Source organism: Lepisosteus oculatus, chromosome 4 (genome assembly GCF_040954835.1).
Source record: "Lepisosteus oculatus isolate fLepOcu1 chromosome 4, fLepOcu1.hap2, whole genome shotgun sequence".
NCBI classification, from domain to species: Eukaryota; Metazoa; Chordata; class Actinopteri; order Semionotiformes; family Lepisosteidae; genus Lepisosteus; species Lepisosteus oculatus.
The window spans coordinates 15754981-15772127 of record NC_090699.1 but is presented as its reverse complement, the minus strand read 5'-3'; the positions used below and the strand labels follow the sequence as shown (position 1 = coordinate 15772127).

Genomic DNA, 17147 nt, shown 5'->3' with positions numbered 1-17147 from the left:
AGCTCAGCACTGCCGATGAGGCAGCGGTGGCCTTTAACATTACTGTTCAGCCGACGCCTTTATCTGAGGAGAGGAACCGGTAGTTACTGGACCACAACAAGCAACCTGCTACAATACGGCCTCAGATGACGGAAATTACAGTAATACACTTCCGCCTGGGCTGGAAAATACAGAAATTAAATCAACAGGAAGCCGAAACACAAATAAAATCAAGCAGGAGCTAGACAGTTTTCCTCTCTGTGTCAGACAAGCATTGAACAACCTGACTTTGCTGTCCCAAATGGGAAATTTGCTTTGCTGGCAGGTGAAAGACATAACACAGTACACAATACATTGAACACAACACGAACCCGTCAGTAAATAAGACACATTGTTCAAGTTCAAGTTTGTTGTCATTATACTCGTATACAGGTATATGGTAAAACGAAATGCTATTTAGCTAGCTCTCAGACGATAAGTACTACAAAAAAAAAGCAACAATACAATTGTATAACAAAAGAAAGACTGAGAGAACAGGCAGTGTGCAAAACAACAACAGATGTGCAAAAATATGCATCAACAGAATGAAATAAAGGATAGAAATGATGGGGAGTGAGCTATTGACATGTGAGGTAGAGGGAGATTTTCAATGTGTGTTTGGGTTTTTGGTAAGAAAGAAAGGAAGAAGGCACTGTGAGGTTCAGATCATAGGTGAGAGTGAGAGTGAGAGAGGCTGGGAGTTTAACAGTTTGATAGTGCGGGGGTAAACACTGTCTCTGAGTCTGGAAGTCCGGGCCCGAATGCTCCGGTACCGTCTTCCAGATGGTAGCAGATCATAAAGTCTGTAGCTGGTGTGTGTGGGGTCTTTGATGATGCTTAGAGCTTTCCTCAAGTACCGTCTGTGTCATGTCACGTCACGTCACATACATGGACCGCATGACGAGAAAGAAAAAGAAACGCTGTATATGCATTCACTAAAATATACAGCCAGTTGTCCCAGTTAAGCAGGTGAAAAGCCTTTGGAATACAAGAGACCTGTGTCCTGCTGCATTTGCATACAGGTAGTCTGAGTCAACGCCCAGTGCCGTTGTCGTCAGCGTGCCTGACTACTGCCACAGACGGACCCCCTGGGCTCCCTCTCAGAAACGCGGCGTTATCTTTCCCCACATGAAGTGCTGGCCCTGGGCCCTCTCCGCGCCCGAGGCGAGCACGCTGAGAGCCGGAAATGTAGCCGTTCCCCTCCCAGTCTCAGCCCCCAGCTCCAGTGAAGGGCGGCCTCTGCAGGCAGGCCACAGCGGCCACGACACTGGAACGCGCAAAACAGTGTTTTCACGTAAATACCTCCACGGCACGGTCCTATTTTGGGCAAAATATTATTAGACGAGCCTCGTGTCAGTGGCTTCTCAGCACTGACGCTGGACTCCCTGATGTCATACGAGGTACGGCCGTCTGGGACATGCAGTTATAAATGTACACTGTCCGTGTGAAAAACAGAATGAGGACAAGACGCAGTGGCCGTGGACACAGGACACCTCACAGACGTGAGTGGGGGGCCGTTCTGCCCCACGGCCTGTTTGAGAGGCCGCAGGCTGGCTGATCGCAGGATCTCATCCGGCTGCTCCTCCAGAGAATCCAGGGTGTGGGCTTCGACGACATGGCGGGGCTGCTTGTTCCACGCCCCCGCCCCCCTGGGTGTAAACTAGGGCCTCCTGCCCGCCTGGAGGATCTGATCCACCTCACTCTTGCTCCCTACTCCCACCACCCTGGGTGTAAAGTAGTGCAAATCTTTTGCTTGATTGATCAAAAACTTTTAATTAGCAAGTGGGGTGGGTTTCAGGCACCAGGCTTAACGATCCAGGGTCTGAAGAGACCGTCCATATTCTGTTTTTTTTTGTTTTAATGCAATGACCAAAGAAAAGTATAATATATATTTTATAATAGTGATTAGAAACAGCCCCTTTCACAGGGTAGGCTACAGCTGTGCTCCACTGGTCAGCCCCAATACTGCCTAAACAACTGTGCCTCCCTGCAGCTTAATTAACCACGAAGAGAAACAGATGAGCAGAGAGATGAGGGGCTTCTGCTTTCTGGTGGCGTGGACTGTCGGAGCTGGTTCACGCGAGCGAAGAACGCTGTTGGAAAAGAGCTGGCGGGATCTCAAGTGAAGCTCTGGTCCGGCCCGGCCCGGTGCCTGCATGCGGAGAGGTACAGGCTCTGACCCAGTACGGGCTCAGTGGCCTGGGTCCGGCTGGCTCGGAGCCTGGAGAGAGGGCCCAGCGGTGAGCAGCCGTGTGGGCGTGGAGGCTGTATTGTTCTCACAGAGACGCAGGGGGAAGTTGAGCCCTGCTGATACGGGGTATTAATAGACACAGAGAGAAGTCAATCTGACGTCTCACCTCAACTTCCTCCAACCTTCAACTCAGATGAAGTGCTCACACACAGGACGGACAGAGCCAGGGTGCACACAGAGCCGTGCACACTGGACTGGCAGAGCTGCACAGACACACACAGAGCTGCACAGAGCCCCACACACACACTGGACTGGCAGAGCTGCACAGTGACACACACACTGGACTGACAGAGCTGGACAGAGCCACACACACTCACAGGACTGGCAGAGCTGCACAGTGACACACACAGAGCTGCACAGAGCTCCACACACACTGGACTGACAGAGCTGGACAGTGACACACACACTGGACTGACAGAGCTGGACAGAGCCACACACACTCACAGGACTGGCAGAGCTGCACAGAGACACACACACAGGACTGGCAGAGCTGCACAGTGACACACACACAGGACTGGCAGAGCTGGACAGTGACACACACACTGGACTGGCAGAGCTGCACAGTGACACACACACTGGACTGACAGAGCTGGACAGAGCCACACACACTCACAGGACTGGCAGAGCTGCACAGAGACACACACACCGGACTGACAGAGCTGCACAGACACACACACACACACACACACACACACACACACACACACACACGACTGACAGAGCTGCACAGAGACACACACACTCACAGATCTGACTGAGCTGCACAGAGACACACACAGGACTGACAGAGCTGCACAGAGCCACACACACTCACAGGACTGACAGAGCTGCACAGTGACACACACACCGGACTGACAGAGCTGCACAGACACACACACACACACACACACACACACACACACACACGACTGACAGAGCTGCACAGAGACACACACACTCACAGATCTGACTGAGCTGCACAGAGACACACACAGGACTGACAGAGCTGCACAGAGCCACACACACTCACAGGACTGACAGAGCTGCACAGTGACACACACACCGGACTGACAGAGCTGCACAGACACACACACACACACACACACACACACACACACACACACACACACGACTGACAGAGCTGCACAGAGACACACACACTCACAGATCTGACTGAGCTGCACAGAGACACACACAGGACTGACAGAGCTGCACAGAGACACACACACACAGGACTGACAGAGCTGTACAGAGACACACACACACACTGGACTGACAGAGCTGCACAGAGACACACACAGGACTGACAGAGCTGCACAGACACACACACACACTCACAGGACTGATTGAGCTGCACAGAGCCACACACAGAAAATTAAGGCACTATATCTCGATACAAAGCCATTGAAGAAGCTACTTTTCACGGCACAATGTACCACACACGAATGACAGCAGCTCGGTCCCCCTGCACTGCTGTACGGGCTTGAGTGACGACACAGCAAAAATAACAAGGCGCTACTGTATATCCCGGAAACCAAAAGAGCCAAACCGGCCCCAAACCGGCACACACAGAGCACTAACGTACCCGGCGGGTTTGGTTGTCCGAGCTGTTTGACGGGAGGCCCAACCCACGGAGCTGTCCACGCTCCAGGGGGGTCTCGCGGTCACTCCCCCCGCCCCTCCCGCCCCTCTTGTAGATCCTGCAGCGCCGGACCCGGGGCTCAGAGGGCGATCCGCTTTTGAGGGAGAAGGGAGTCCGATCCGGTCCGCCACTTTAACACAACCGCCGAGCCAGAGACGCCGAGGACAGCGAGGATGACGGTCCAGCCGGGGAGGGTGTACCTAGTGACGGGCGGCTGCGGGTTCCTGGGTCAGCACCTGGTCCGCTTGCTGGTGGAGAAGGAGGAGACGGTGTCGGAGGTCCGGCTCTTCGACCTGCACGTGGACCCCAGCCTGGAGCAGCTCGGCACAGGTGAGGCCGGTCCGGGGTTCGAGGCACTGGCTGCCGAAGGCGCTATACAGGCGGGAAGACCGGCAGCGCCTGCTCAGTCGGGGCAGGTGGCTGTAAACCCGCTCGGTCCCAGAGTGAACCGGATTGACACCCGAGAGCGCTTCGGGCTTCAGCCGGACGGACGTCCCGGAGAGCGACGAATGCCGGCGGAGACCAGACTAACAGCGCGGGGTCGAGCCGACCCGCACCGAGGTGACCGCGGCGTGTCCGTCACAGGTCCGGGTGTCGCGGTGTCTCAGTCTCGCCGGTCCCGGCGGGCGAGCTCGGTCTCCTCCGTGATTCGCGCTCGGGGCGCTGAGCGCGGAGTGAAGGACACGCGAAAGCGCGGCATCGGCGCGTAGGCCGGTGGTTAGCGGGTCCGTCCTGCGGGTCCCGCGTGTCCTTGTCCCGCACGAACGTGTCCGGCGACGGACAGATGCCCTCGCGCAGGGGAGTAGCTTCTCTCCTGGCGCCGCGTGCCCGTCGGGGTCAGGCTCCGGCGCACCGCGAGCCAGAAGGGTGCCGCGGTCACGGGTGAAGCGGTGAGGTGAGGGGTACAGGAGGGCTCCCCGAGGGAGGACAAACGGATCACCTCCGGTTCTGCTGCGGGGCTCTCAGCCGACACGGGACCCGAACTCTCACGGTTGGACTCGAGCCCGTTAAAATGGATGCGGAGACCCGCAGCGTTTTTCAGCATTATTTGGGGTTCGTCGGGCTAAATCTAAGGGGAGTGATGGGGCTACCGTTGTCCTGGAGGTGATGTTTTTACAATTTGCCAGTGAAATCAATGCGAGGGACATTGATGCATGACGCTCTGCATGCTCTGTGAGCGGTGAGCCGGTTTGTGCAGAGGGAGGAGAACAGCCCCGCAGGTGATCCCAGCGGTGAGCGCTGGTCGCCACGGCCCCTGCTCTCGTGCCTGCGGCTCGCCGCGAGGCCAGGGCGGGGTGTCGGTACCCCGAGGTCAGCAGTGTGGTGACTCAGAGGCAACTGTGGGCTGCGTCATGCAAAACACAACACAGGGAGGGGGGAGAGGAGGCCCTCGGCCCATTTGGGCTACAAAAGAGAACTGACCCCAGGAACTCATGCAGATGTCTCTTGTTCCACACCCCCACCACCCTGTGGGTAAAGTAGAGCCTCCTGCTCTGACTGCTCTGAAGAGAAAACAGAGGGTCTGCTTCAACAACGTGGCTGGACAGCTTGTTCCACACTCCCACTGCCCTAAATTCAATTAATTCGAGTTTAGCTTCATTGTCATAGAAGCAGGATATTGACTCTTTCTCTCTGTCATAGGCTTTGTCTGAAGACTGAAGAGACTCAGTTCCTCCAGCCTGTCAGTGTAGGACACTCCCTTCAGATCCTTCATGCTCCCTCAGCCTATCATGTGAACATGAGGAAAACATACAAATTCCACACAGATAACACCCCAGGAATTAAATGCAGGGCCCCCGAGAGTAGTGATGAAGCAGTGATAAACACTTTCCTACTTTCAGTTATTTGTAAATCTTAGTTCATTAATATTATACAGTACAGTTCATGTGCTGTGACATTACAGTATCTGTGCAGTCCAGTCCATTCTGGTGTATGTGTGACATCACAGCGCCTGCGCAGTCCAGTCCATTCTGGTGTCTGTGTGACATCACAGTGTCTGAGCAGTCCAGTCCAGTCTGGTGTCTGTGTGACATCACAGCGCCTGCGCAGTCCAGTCCAGTCTGGTGTATGTGTGACATCACAGCGCCTGCGCAGTCCAGTCCAGTCTGGTGTATGTGTGACATCACAGCGCCTGCGCAGTCCAGTCCAGTCTGGTGTCTGTGTGACATCACAGCGCCTGCGCAGTCCAGTCCAGTCTGGTGTCTTTGCGACATCACAGCGCCTGCGCAGTCCAGTCCAGTCTGGTGTATGTGTGACATCACAGCGCCTGCGCAGTCCAGTCCAGTCTGGTGTCTGTGTGACATCACAGCGCCTGCGCAGTCCAGTCCATTCTGGTTTATGTGTGACATCACAGCTCCTGCGCAGTCCAGTCCATTCTGGTGTATGTGTGACATCACAGCGCCTGCGCAGTCCAGTCCAGTCTGGTCTATGTGTGACATCACAGCGCCTGCGCAGTCCAGTCCATTCTGGTGTATGTGCGACATCACAGCGCCTGCGCAGTCCAGTCCAGTCTGGTGTCTTTGCGACATCACAGCGCCTGCGCAGTCCAGTCCAGTCTGGTGTATGTGTGACATCACAGCGCCTGCGCAGTCCAGTCCAGTCTGGTGTCTGTATGACATCACAGCGCCTGCGCAGTCCAGTCCATTCTGGTTTATGTGTGACATCACAGCGCCTGTGTGGTTCAGTCCATTCTGGTGTCTGTGTGACATCACAGCGCCTGTGTGGTCCAGTCTATTCTGGTGTCTGTGTGACATCACAGCGCCTGTGCGGTCCAGTCCATTCTGGTGTCTGTGTGACATCACAGCGCCTGCGCGGTCCAGTCCAGTCTGGTGTCTGTGTGACATCACAGCGCCTGTGCGGTCCAGTCCATTCTGGTGTCTGTGTGACATCACAGCGCCTGTGTGGTCCAGTCCATTCTGGTGTCTGTGTGACATCACAGCGCCTGCGCGGTCCAGTCCAGTCTGGCGTCTGTGTGACATCACAGCGCCTGTGCGGTCCAGTCCATTCTGGTGTCTGTGTGACATCACAGCGCCTGTGCGGTCCAGTCCAGTCTGGTGTATGTGTGACATCACAGCGCCTGTGCAGTCCAGTATGTACAGCTGTATGTGTGACATCACGGTTTTTCCCTCTTCCCACAGAGAGAGTGAAGATCCGACTGATCCAGGGTGACATCACTGACTACCCCACAGTAAGAGATGCCCTGCAGGGGGCGCACCTCGTCATCCACTCTGCCAGCCTGGTGGACGTCCATTACCGTATCCCTGAGGAGACCATCCGCGCGGTCAACGTGCACGGTGAGTCCCGGCCGCGCCGCTCCCTCCCTGCTGGGCACCAGTGCCCGGGCACTGACCCTGCCGACCCCTGTCCATACCTGGAGCGCTAAGCTGCGGGCGCTGATGGAAGAGACGCTGACGAGCTGCATCTTCTGATGCCAGCTCACATGTTTCTGCCCTCCCACCGGCACACAGACAGGCTGGACTGCCAGTCCGTCTCGGGAGCGGGCACGGGGAACGCACTGCCACTGACGATCAGAGTACCCAGGTCTGAAGAGGGTACACTATGCTGACAAACTGAAGGAACTGAGTCTCCTTAGTCTGAAGGGAGTGTCCCACACTGACAGGCTGAAGGAACTGAATCTCTGAAGTCTTTAGATGAAGTCTTTAAGGGAAAGTGTCAATATCCTGCTTCCATGACAATGAAGCTAAACTCGAATTATTTGAATTTAGGGCAGTGGGAGTGTGGAACAAGCTGTCCAGCCACGTTGTTGAAGCAGACCCTCTGTTTTCTCTTAAGAAACAGCTGGCTGAGATCCTCCAGTCAGAGCAGGAGGCTCTACTTTACCCACAGGGTGGTGGGGGTGTGGAACAAGAGACATCTGCATGAGTTCCTTGGGTCAGTTCTCTTTCGTAGCCCAAACGGGCCGAGGGCCTCCTCTCCCCCCTCCCTGTGTTGTGTTTTGCATGACGCAGCCCACAGTCGCCTCTGAGTCACCCCGCTGCCGACTTTGGGGTACTGACACCCCGCCCTGGCCTCGCGGCTAGCCGCAGGCATGAGAGCAGGGCTGTGGCGACCAGCGCTCACTGCTGGGATCACCTGCGGGGCTGTTCTCCTCCCTCTGCACAAACCATCTCCTCCAGGCTTGTTCTTCACATTCATTTTACTGACAAATAATAAGGAAAGCACCTGTAGGACAACTATATTCACATCGCTCTCCACTACCCTTCGATTCAGAAGAGAAGAGCGACGAGGTACATTTTGGGCTGCAGGAACTGAGTCTCTTTAGTCTGAAGGGAGTGTCCCACACTGACAGGCTGGAGGAACTGAGTCTCTTTAGTCTGTATTAACAGAGAAGATTACAAGGTGACTGACACAGGTATTCAAAATCTTCAAAGCCATTGACAAAGTTAACCCAGAAGATTTCTTCAGAAACTGCAGTAAAGCACAAACCAGGATTACAAGTGGAAACCACAGGGATGTGGATTTCAAACCGAGAAGAGAGGGCACTACTTAACACACAGGTGGGGTGGGAGTGTGGAACAAGCTGCTCAGCCATGTTGAAGTTGATACTCTGACGTCTGGCAAGAAACAGCTGGATGAGACACACAGATCAATTGTCTTCTTACTGCATCACAGGCCAGACCAGCCGAATGGCTGCTCTCCTCTGTGTAACGTACAGTTCTTTCCGGACCCTATGCGGACGACACAATCCGAAGAAGTGGGGAAACGTGGGGAAAAGTCATGCAGGAATACGGAGCTGAAAACAGGGGGGCGTGTCCAAAGTGCGCTGGTGCACGGGGGAGGTGTGGCCGAGGCAAACAATCCAAAAGTAACCCATAGAGGGAAACCAAAAACACAAGAAAGTCCATAGCCAGGTGATCCATCCAAACAAGGAATTAAAAAACACGAACCGGGTCGGAACTGGCGGACAAGGAACAGGAACAGGAACAGGAACAGAGGTTAAAACCTTAACGGGACCAGGCGCTTCCAGGTCCCGGACTTGCACGGTGCGGAAACCAGATGCAGAGCCAGGGTGATCGTCAGCGTCTGGCTTTTAAGGTGGGCTGGGAAAAGGGGTCAGGTGCACAGAATTAAGTCTAAAGTGAAAGGGCTGGAGCACCCTTAAGGAGGAGGGAATATAATGTGACACTCTGTGGCTCTTCTTATCAGTTGAGTGTAATTCTTCAAGTTGATTTGAATTGTTATGTCATTGCAGATGAAACTGAGGAGGGTTACAAGGGAATCTCACTCTGCCGTGATGTGTTCTTAAATTTGCTGTGTTTTGCAGGTCCTCTGGAAGCTCAGAGCAGTGGTGTCAGTTTGCTCAGGGTGTCGAGGTCCTCTGACGCCCCCTCTGGTGTGTGTGTGTCTGCAGGTACTGAGAACGTGCTGCGCGCCTGCGAGGAGCTGGGGGTCCAGTATCTTGTCTACACCAGCAGCATGAATGTTGTGGGGCCCAATTCCAAAGGAGACCACTTTTACAGGCAAGGCTGTCTCACTGACTCATTACTGTCTCTCTGTGTCATTCCTGTCTCTTTAACTCCCAATCGGATCTCTCCTGTACCGTTCAGATCTCTCCTGATCCCAGTCAGATCTCTCCTGTACTGTTCAGATCTCTCCTGATCCCAGTCGGATCTCTCCTGGACCTGGTCACAACTCTCCTGTTCCCAGTTGGATCTCTCCTGTACCGCTCAGATCTCTCCTGATCCCAGTTGGATCTCTCCTGTACCGTTCAGATCTCTCCTGTTCCCAATCGGATCTCTCCTGTACCATTCAGATCTCTCCTGATCCCAGTCGGATCTCTCCTGTACCGCTCAGATCTCTCTTGATCCCAGTCGGATCTCTCCTGTACCGTTCAGATCTCTCCTGATCCCAGTCGGATCTCTCCTGTACCGCTCAGATCTCTCCTGATCCCAGTCGGATCTCTCCAGGTGTCACCGGCACACCTGTGCTCTTTCCTCCCTGTCGTTCGCTCCTCCTGGAGCTGGAGTGGCTGTGTGGAGGAGGAGCTGGACTGACTCTCCTCTCTCTCCGCTGGCGCCCGCAGGGGGGACGAGGACACGGAGTACAATGTCTTCCACGACATGGCCTACCCCAAGAGCAAGGCGGAGGCCGAGAGGCTGGTCCTGAACGCCAACGGCAAGCAGGTAAGACTGCAGCCCCCCGGTCCTGTGGGCACAGAGCCCTCACTGCTGCAGACTGGCACTGAGGGGCTGTACCTCCTGCCCCAGTCTGTCCTGTGGGCACAGTGCCCTCACTGCTGTAGACTGGCACTGAGGGACTGTACCTCCTGCCCCAGTCTGTCCTTTGGGCACAGAGCCCTCACTGCTGCAGACTGGCACTTAGGGACTGTACCTCCTGCCCCAGTCTGTACTGTAACCACCTGAAGAAGGCTCCACGGCCGAAACGTTGTGTTCTTTCTTCTTTTTTTCAGCATGGAATAAACCTATTACTTGTTCCTTTGCAGCCTACGCATGCTGACGCAGCTACCCACCTGAACTACTGTAACCACAGTACCCAATGTGTGATGTTGTTTCAGATCAGTGGGGAGAAGGTCCTGTACACTTGTGCCTTGCGCCCCACTGGTATCTATGGGGAGAACCACCAGGTGATGAAGGATTTCTACAAAAGGGGCATGAAGACTGGGAGCTGGATACTGCGTGCCATTACCAACAACATTGAACAGGGCCGTGTCTATGCAGGTACACACACTGATCCTCACTCACACCACACCTCAAAATCACCTCTGTTTCACTTTCCTTACCCCACACGTGAACATCACCTACATCTCACTGTCTTCTCACCTCATACCTGAACATCACCTCCGACTCACAGTTTGTCTCCTGTATCTCTGTGCCTCAGGGAATGTAGCCTGGATGCACCTGCTGGCCTGCAGGTCCCTGCAGGAGCGCCCCCTACTGCTGGGAGGGCAGGTGTACTTCTGCTATGACGAGTCTCCTTACAAGAATTTTGTGGACTTCAACATGCAGTTCCTGTCGGGTTTCGGCTTCCGCGAGGTGCGCATCCCCATGTGGCTGCTGTGGGCCGCGGCCATGACCAACGACCTGCTGCACACGCTGCTCAGGCCGCTGTGCAACTACTCGCCCCAGCTGAACCGCTACACGCTGGCCGTGGCCAGCACCACCTTCACCGTGAGCACCGACAAGGCCCGCCGCCACTTCGGCTACCAGCCCCTGTACTCCTGGGAGGAGAGCCGGTGCCGCACGCAGGCCTGGGTGCAGACCTTCCGGGAGTGAGCGTGGAGGTGCCGATCCGAGCGGATCAGTGGCGCCGCAGGGACGGGGAGGGTGGAGGGACAACAGAGAGTCCCATGTTGGCAGTGACTCTGTATCAGACACACCCCCACGATGGGAGTGGCTCTGTATCAGGCACGCCCCCGTTGTGGGAGTGGCTCTGTATCAGACACACCCCCACGATGGGAGTGGCTCTGTATCAGACACGCCCCCATGGTGGGGGGGGGCGTTTCTGTTTCGGACACACCCACAAGGGAGGAGTGACACTGTCCTGGACACACCCAAAGTTAGAGTGATCCACCCAAGGAAGAGCGTCTGCACGGTGGGCACACGAGCTGGTCTCCTACAACAAGTGTCCCAGGTCACCTTGGTGGACTTCCCCCTACTGGTCCACTGACAATTGTAGCAGCAGTTTCGTCTTCGTTTAAGTCCTGTTGAGCTCCTGAGATCTGACTACATCAGGGTGCAGGGTGGCAACTCTACTGTCTGTGTGAATCAGAAACAGTTTTTTTTTTTTGTTTTACACTCAATAAACATGTGGTTTTAAAATACTGTGCACCTCTGTTTTCTGTTACCGTTTGAGTAGGACATTTTGCTCATCATGTAGTCCTTTATTCAAGACATCTGTTGGAAGGTGCTCTGACACAAGCGCAGCTACAACAACACAAAACCCAGTCAACCAAGACACAGCACAGATCAGACAACACCTGTGTGTCCCTTATTTAGGGGCACACACACTACCTGGACTGCTACAGACCCTAAACTGACAGTAACACTAGTCTGACCAGCGTAGGAGGCAGCAATGAGAAACCAAGTCTGAGGAAGTACAGATACAGTCAGACCTGGCTTGAGAGGACAGGCTCAGTGACCACAGTCTGGACATAGAAACTGGACACAGGCAGACCTGTCTGTCCAGAGATAACAGGCCAAGTGACCACAGTCTGCACAACTGGATCACCATGTGATCTCCTGTCACAGCCTGAGAAGCAAACATTGAGCCTGTCTCTCAATAATAATACAGTGCGTGATCTCCTGTCCCACCCTGAGGAACAGACAGTGAGCCTGTCTCTCAATAATAATACAGTGCGTGATCTCCTGTCCCACCCTGAGGAACAGACAGTGAGCCTGTCTCTCAATAATAATACAGTGTGTGATCTCCTGTCCCACCCTGAGGAACAGACAGTGAGCCTGTCTCTCAATAATAATACTGTGTGTGATCTCCTGTCCCAGCCTGAGGAACAGAAAGTGAGCCTGTCTCTCAATAATAATAATAATAATAACAACAATAATAATAGGTGGCACAGTGTTGCAGTGGTTATCATTGCTGCCCTGTAGCGCTGGGGCCCTGGGTTCAACTCCTGGTGTGCTCTATGTGTGGAGTTGGTATGTTCTCCCAGTATTCACGTGGGTTTCCTTCTACCGTCTAGAGACGTGGGTAAGTGAATTGTCTTCTGAGAAAACTGGCTCCGGTGTGAGAATGTGTGTCTGGGTCTGTCAAGGGTGTATCTCACCTTTCACCTTTCACGCAGTGCTTCCTGGGAGTAGGCTGCGGACCCCTGTGACCAGGGGAAAATCATTGAACATTGTACTTCCGAATCCGACCAGCAGATGGCAGCCTGACCCAGCAATTCACCGCCAGCTGCTCCTCTTGCTTCCTCTGCTGACACCCAGGTGGGAAATTTGCATTGCAGGCAGGTACGCAATCGTGCCAATATATTCGTAACCGCTGACAATTGTAGACTACACCTTTTCACCACTGTTGGTTTTCCAGCCGGTTGATTTTTATGATTCACTAGGAATGACAACACCCAAGATCAGAGCGTGATGAACTATTGTGGAGCGAATATTGGCTTAACCCGCTTGGCTGAGGGCCGACCTCCTGGCGCACAATACATCTAGCACAACACGAGCCCATTTTCAAATACGAAACACAATCACGAGACGAGACAAACAAATTGGCAGCTAAAGTTATCGTCACCATTTAGAAAAAAAAGAAGAAATTGGGCCGTATGTGAGTAAGGTTGACACATCTATGACGAAGAAAGAAAAAAGTCAAAAACACAAGCAGTTGTCCAGATTAAGCTGGTTAGTAGCTGTAAGAATAAAGGAGAACGTGGTTCTATTGCACTTAAATCGACGCCCAGACAGAAGGAGCTCAGGTTCACAGTTCAAGGGGTGGTCATGAGAATCTGTGATCATACTGTCTGTGATCATACTGTTTGTGATTATACTGTCTGTGATTGATTATACTGTCTGTGATTGATTATACTGTCTGTGATCATACTGTCTGTGATCATACTGTCTGTCTGACAGCTGCAGCTGGAGCTCTGATGACTTTGCTGGCTGCCTTCACAATCCTGCTCAGTCTGTTTCTATTGTGTGCTCAGGTTACCAAACCGGGCTCCTGCAGTGAATGTTAGGACGGGTTCAATGAAACCTCTAGAGGATAAAGTCATGGTTGTAGCACACATATTAAAGGAGAACTGCAGTCCCAATGTCTCAGATAGGTCATTAAATCTTAGTACAAGAATAAATTATTTGAAGTTATCGAAAAAATTACAAATTTCCAATTGAGCACAAAATTGTGATCTTTGCAAAGCCCTGGTCTCGCCAGAGGGAAGTGTGAGAGTAGTCCCCACGAACTGGGGCCCTTCCTGCTCACTAGTCCGGTAATGACTAAAGCAACGGGACGTGCGAGTGAATGAGTACAGGTTCTGCAGCAGACATCCCACCACAGAAGTGTGCCAACGTGATCTGCACCGAGAGTTAGATAATAAATTGTATTTGTTGGCAAAACCGAAAGCAACATTTCTATTGGATTAAGAGCTGTTTTCACAAGCCGCACTCGTCACCGGAAAGTTCGCCGCCTCGTTCTGAATCGCAGAACATGACGCTGCGCATACCTGGAAAATTTTGTCTCTGTTGTGATGGAAATTGGAGGTTTTATGCGCTGCTGTGTTCTTTTTCGTATTCACTGGGGTTTGAGACGCACGATTCTTTCTGACCCTGAAACCTGAAAACAGGGCTGCGGGTCCCCTCTACAAGAGCAGAGTTTCGTCAGGAAAAACAATCACTCTCGACTCTTCCTGCACAGGGCATCTGTGTTTTCCCCAAAGGTTAGTTTTTATCAGCAATCGTGCCAACATATTAGATAAGAGATCAGATCACTTTATCAGCCCTATACACTTTCTTGCATTAGGCCTTTGTCTTTTCACATACCTCAGCTTGCTCTCCATGAGACACACAGACAGGGAGAGAGAAGCCTGAAGTCAGAGCACAGCATCAGCCATTGTACAGCACCCCTAGAGCAGTTGAGGTTAAGGGCCTTGCTCAAGGGCCCAACAGAGTAAGATTCCTTTGCCGGACGCAGGATTTGAACCAGCAACATTCCAGCCACAAGCCCAGATCCTTAGCCACCACTCCACCAGTAACCACTGGCAATTGTGGGCTACGCCTTTTCATCACTGTTGGTTTTGCAGCCGGTTGATTTCTATAATTCACCAGGAATGACAACACCCAAGATCAGAGCGTGATGAACTATTGTGGAGCGAATATTGGCTTAACCCGCTTGGCTGAGGGCCGACCTCCCGGCCACAGGACGAGGAGGCCAGGACCCCCCCGCAGGGTGACCAAGGGGCAGCTGCAAAGGTGGAGGTGGGATGCAGAAGTCGCACGCGAGGGAGAGTAGGAAATCCCGCTGGTATTTATAGCGTTCGGTGGAGGAAGGACGAAGGGAGTGATTGCAAATTACTGACAGCTGCGGATGATCGAGCGTGGTTGTTGTCATCCCTCCCGAACTTTCGTTATCAACTCCGTTCATTGATCGCGTCTTTGGTCATGGGGTAGATCGAACTGATGGGAGGAAGGAGGTGCGACAGCACTCAATAAAATAGTCCACCCCACTGGCCCATGACCGGGGTCTGTGACCGGGGTCTGTGACAGCTACAGAGTCCTCAGCTGTCTTAGCGATACGTCTGTCCTCCAACGGGCCACAGCACCACCAGGCAACAGTGACGGTCAAGACCAGACGCCAGATGTGGGTAGCTGTTGGGATCGAGTCTGTCTCCACTCTTATAGATGGGCGTGCTCAGGCGGGAGGAAACATCCGGCTGTCACGATGAGATTGAGGAGTTTGAGCAGGGCTTGTTGCAACTTCGGGCTGCCGTGTTTCAGCGTCTCGTTGTTGACTCCATCGTGGCCACAGGCTTTGCGTGGTCTGAGGGGCCTGGAGTTTGTCCAGTAGCTCCTGCTCAGTGATCAGGGAGTCTAAGGGGTTTTGGTTGTCTTTGATAGCCAATTCCAAAATTTCGAGTTTTTCATAAACAGTGCTGTGGTCTGATTGATTTGTATTTGGGAGCTTTTGACAGAGATTTTCACAGTGTGTTTGCCAGATGTTCCATTGTGGACGGCCGGTCCTTCTGGTTTTGATTGAACTTGTTCCACTCCTCCCAGAAGCCGCTCTGACTGAGTGACGAGTGGCGTGCTCGGGTGCGTGCTGGAGAAGTCTTGCCGTGTCGCAGTACCCGACGGCGCAGAGCTGTGCTGTGTGGCTGTCTGTGTGTTTGATCTGAGAGTTCTCGGTGTGCTGTTCCGTTGCGTTTACACTCCCTATAAAAAACCACAGTTGTTTCGCTTTTGCTTTTCGGGGGTTGTTGTTTTTTACCCGCCCCACCCTGTACTTGTGTCTCCCAGATGTAAATGTTTAGACCCATTTCCATGGAGTTATTTGGATTGGATGGGAGCTCCCAGGCGGCGAGGAAACACCCTTAGCCCTCAGCTCTTCACCCTGGACCGATTCCCACGGAAGGCTGGCCCACAGCTGGGATCGTCCCTGCACTCCGGCTGGGTGGCGCGTCCTCGGACTGCCAGGCGATGAGAAACGAGCAGTTTCCCATCATAACCCCTTTCCCCGGGTTTCTCCATTCCTCGTTTTATTATCTTTTTTTTAATCTGCAGACTGCACCGGGCGACAGAAGGGAAACTCTTTCTCAGGCTCTCCACTGGCGCGCAGGAAACAGAGGAAAGAGTGCGAAGGGACCTACAGCCTAGGCGACTCTCTTAACACGCAAGCCAGGACTCGGCGCACTGCGGGAAGAGCTGATCCTCGCGGTGGGACCCGCCCAGCGCACGGCTCCGTCCTGCCTCGAAGACACTCTCTGTGTAGAGACTCTGGCATTCAAATTCGCAGCGCTGAATGAGCACAGCCTTGCCAGCGAATTAACAGTGAGAAGACACCGGACAACAATAATGTTAGACCTAGTAGAGGGCTGTGGGGGGCTATCCCAGGAAGCAACAGGCGCAGGGCAGGGTACACCCTGGACAGGACACCACTCCATCACAGGACACACACAGATCCACACTCTCACACACCCTGGACAGTACACCAATCTATCACAGGACACACACAGACACACACTCTCACACACCCTGGACAGGACACCAGTCCATCACAGGACACACACAGACACACACTCTCACACACCCTGGACAGGACACCTGTCCATCACAGGACACACACAGATACACACTCTCACACACCCTGGACAGGACACCAGTCCATCACAGGACACACACTCTCACACACCCTGGACAGGACACCTGTCCATCACAGGACACACACAGATACACACTCTCACACACCCTGGACAGGACACCAGTCCATCACAGGACACACACAGACACACACTCTCACACACCCTGGACAGGACACCAGTCCATCACAGGACACACACAGACACACACTCTCACACACCCTGGACAGGACACCAGTCCATCACAGGACACACACAGACACACACTCTCACACACCCTGGACAGGACACCAGTCCATCACAGGACACACACTCTCACACACCCTGGACAGGACACCAGTCCATCACAGGACACACACAGACACACACTCTCACACACCCTGGACAGGATACCTGTCCATCACAGGACACACACAGACACCCACTCTCACACACCCTGGACAGGACACCAGTCCATCACAGGACACACACAGACA

At 53.5% G+C, this 17147-nt stretch overlaps 2 protein-coding genes across 2 annotated transcripts in view; both read left to right on the top strand.

The window, feature by feature from the left end:
• LOC102689789 (butyrophilin subfamily 1 member A1-like) overlaps nt 1-17147 on the top strand; it is a 402034-nt gene that overhangs the window by 37338 nt on the left and 347549 nt on the right. The gene's annotated exons all lie outside the window — the stretch shown is intronic.
• Nucleotides 3371-11689, top strand: LOC102689987 (3 beta-hydroxysteroid dehydrogenase type 7). Its single transcript, XM_069188125.1, has 6 exons — nt 3371-4220; nt 7028-7183; nt 9262-9370; nt 9934-10033; nt 10426-10588; nt 10749-11689. Exons 1-6 carry the CDS (start codon nt 4064-4066, stop codon nt 11141-11143), a joined length of 1080 nt encoding a protein of 359 aa, XP_069044226.1. The 5' UTR covers nt 3371-4063; the 3' UTR covers nt 11144-11689.

What these genes read in the sequence shown, in the direction of transcription:
- LOC102689987 (XM_069188125.1), top strand. Translation starts at nt 4,064, where the DNA reads ATGACGGTCCAGCCGGGGAGGGTGTACCTAGTGACGGGCGGCTGCGGG. An exon ending in CCTGGAGCAGCTCGGCACAG is followed by an intron (nt 4,221 to 7,027) that starts GTGAGGCCGGTC and finishes CTCTTCCCACAG; the next exon opens with AGAGAGTGAAGATCCGACTG. An exon ending in CCGCGCGGTCAACGTGCACG is followed by an intron (nt 7,184 to 9,261) that starts GTGAGTCCCGGC and finishes GTGTGTCTGCAG; the next exon opens with GTACTGAGAACGTGCTGCGC.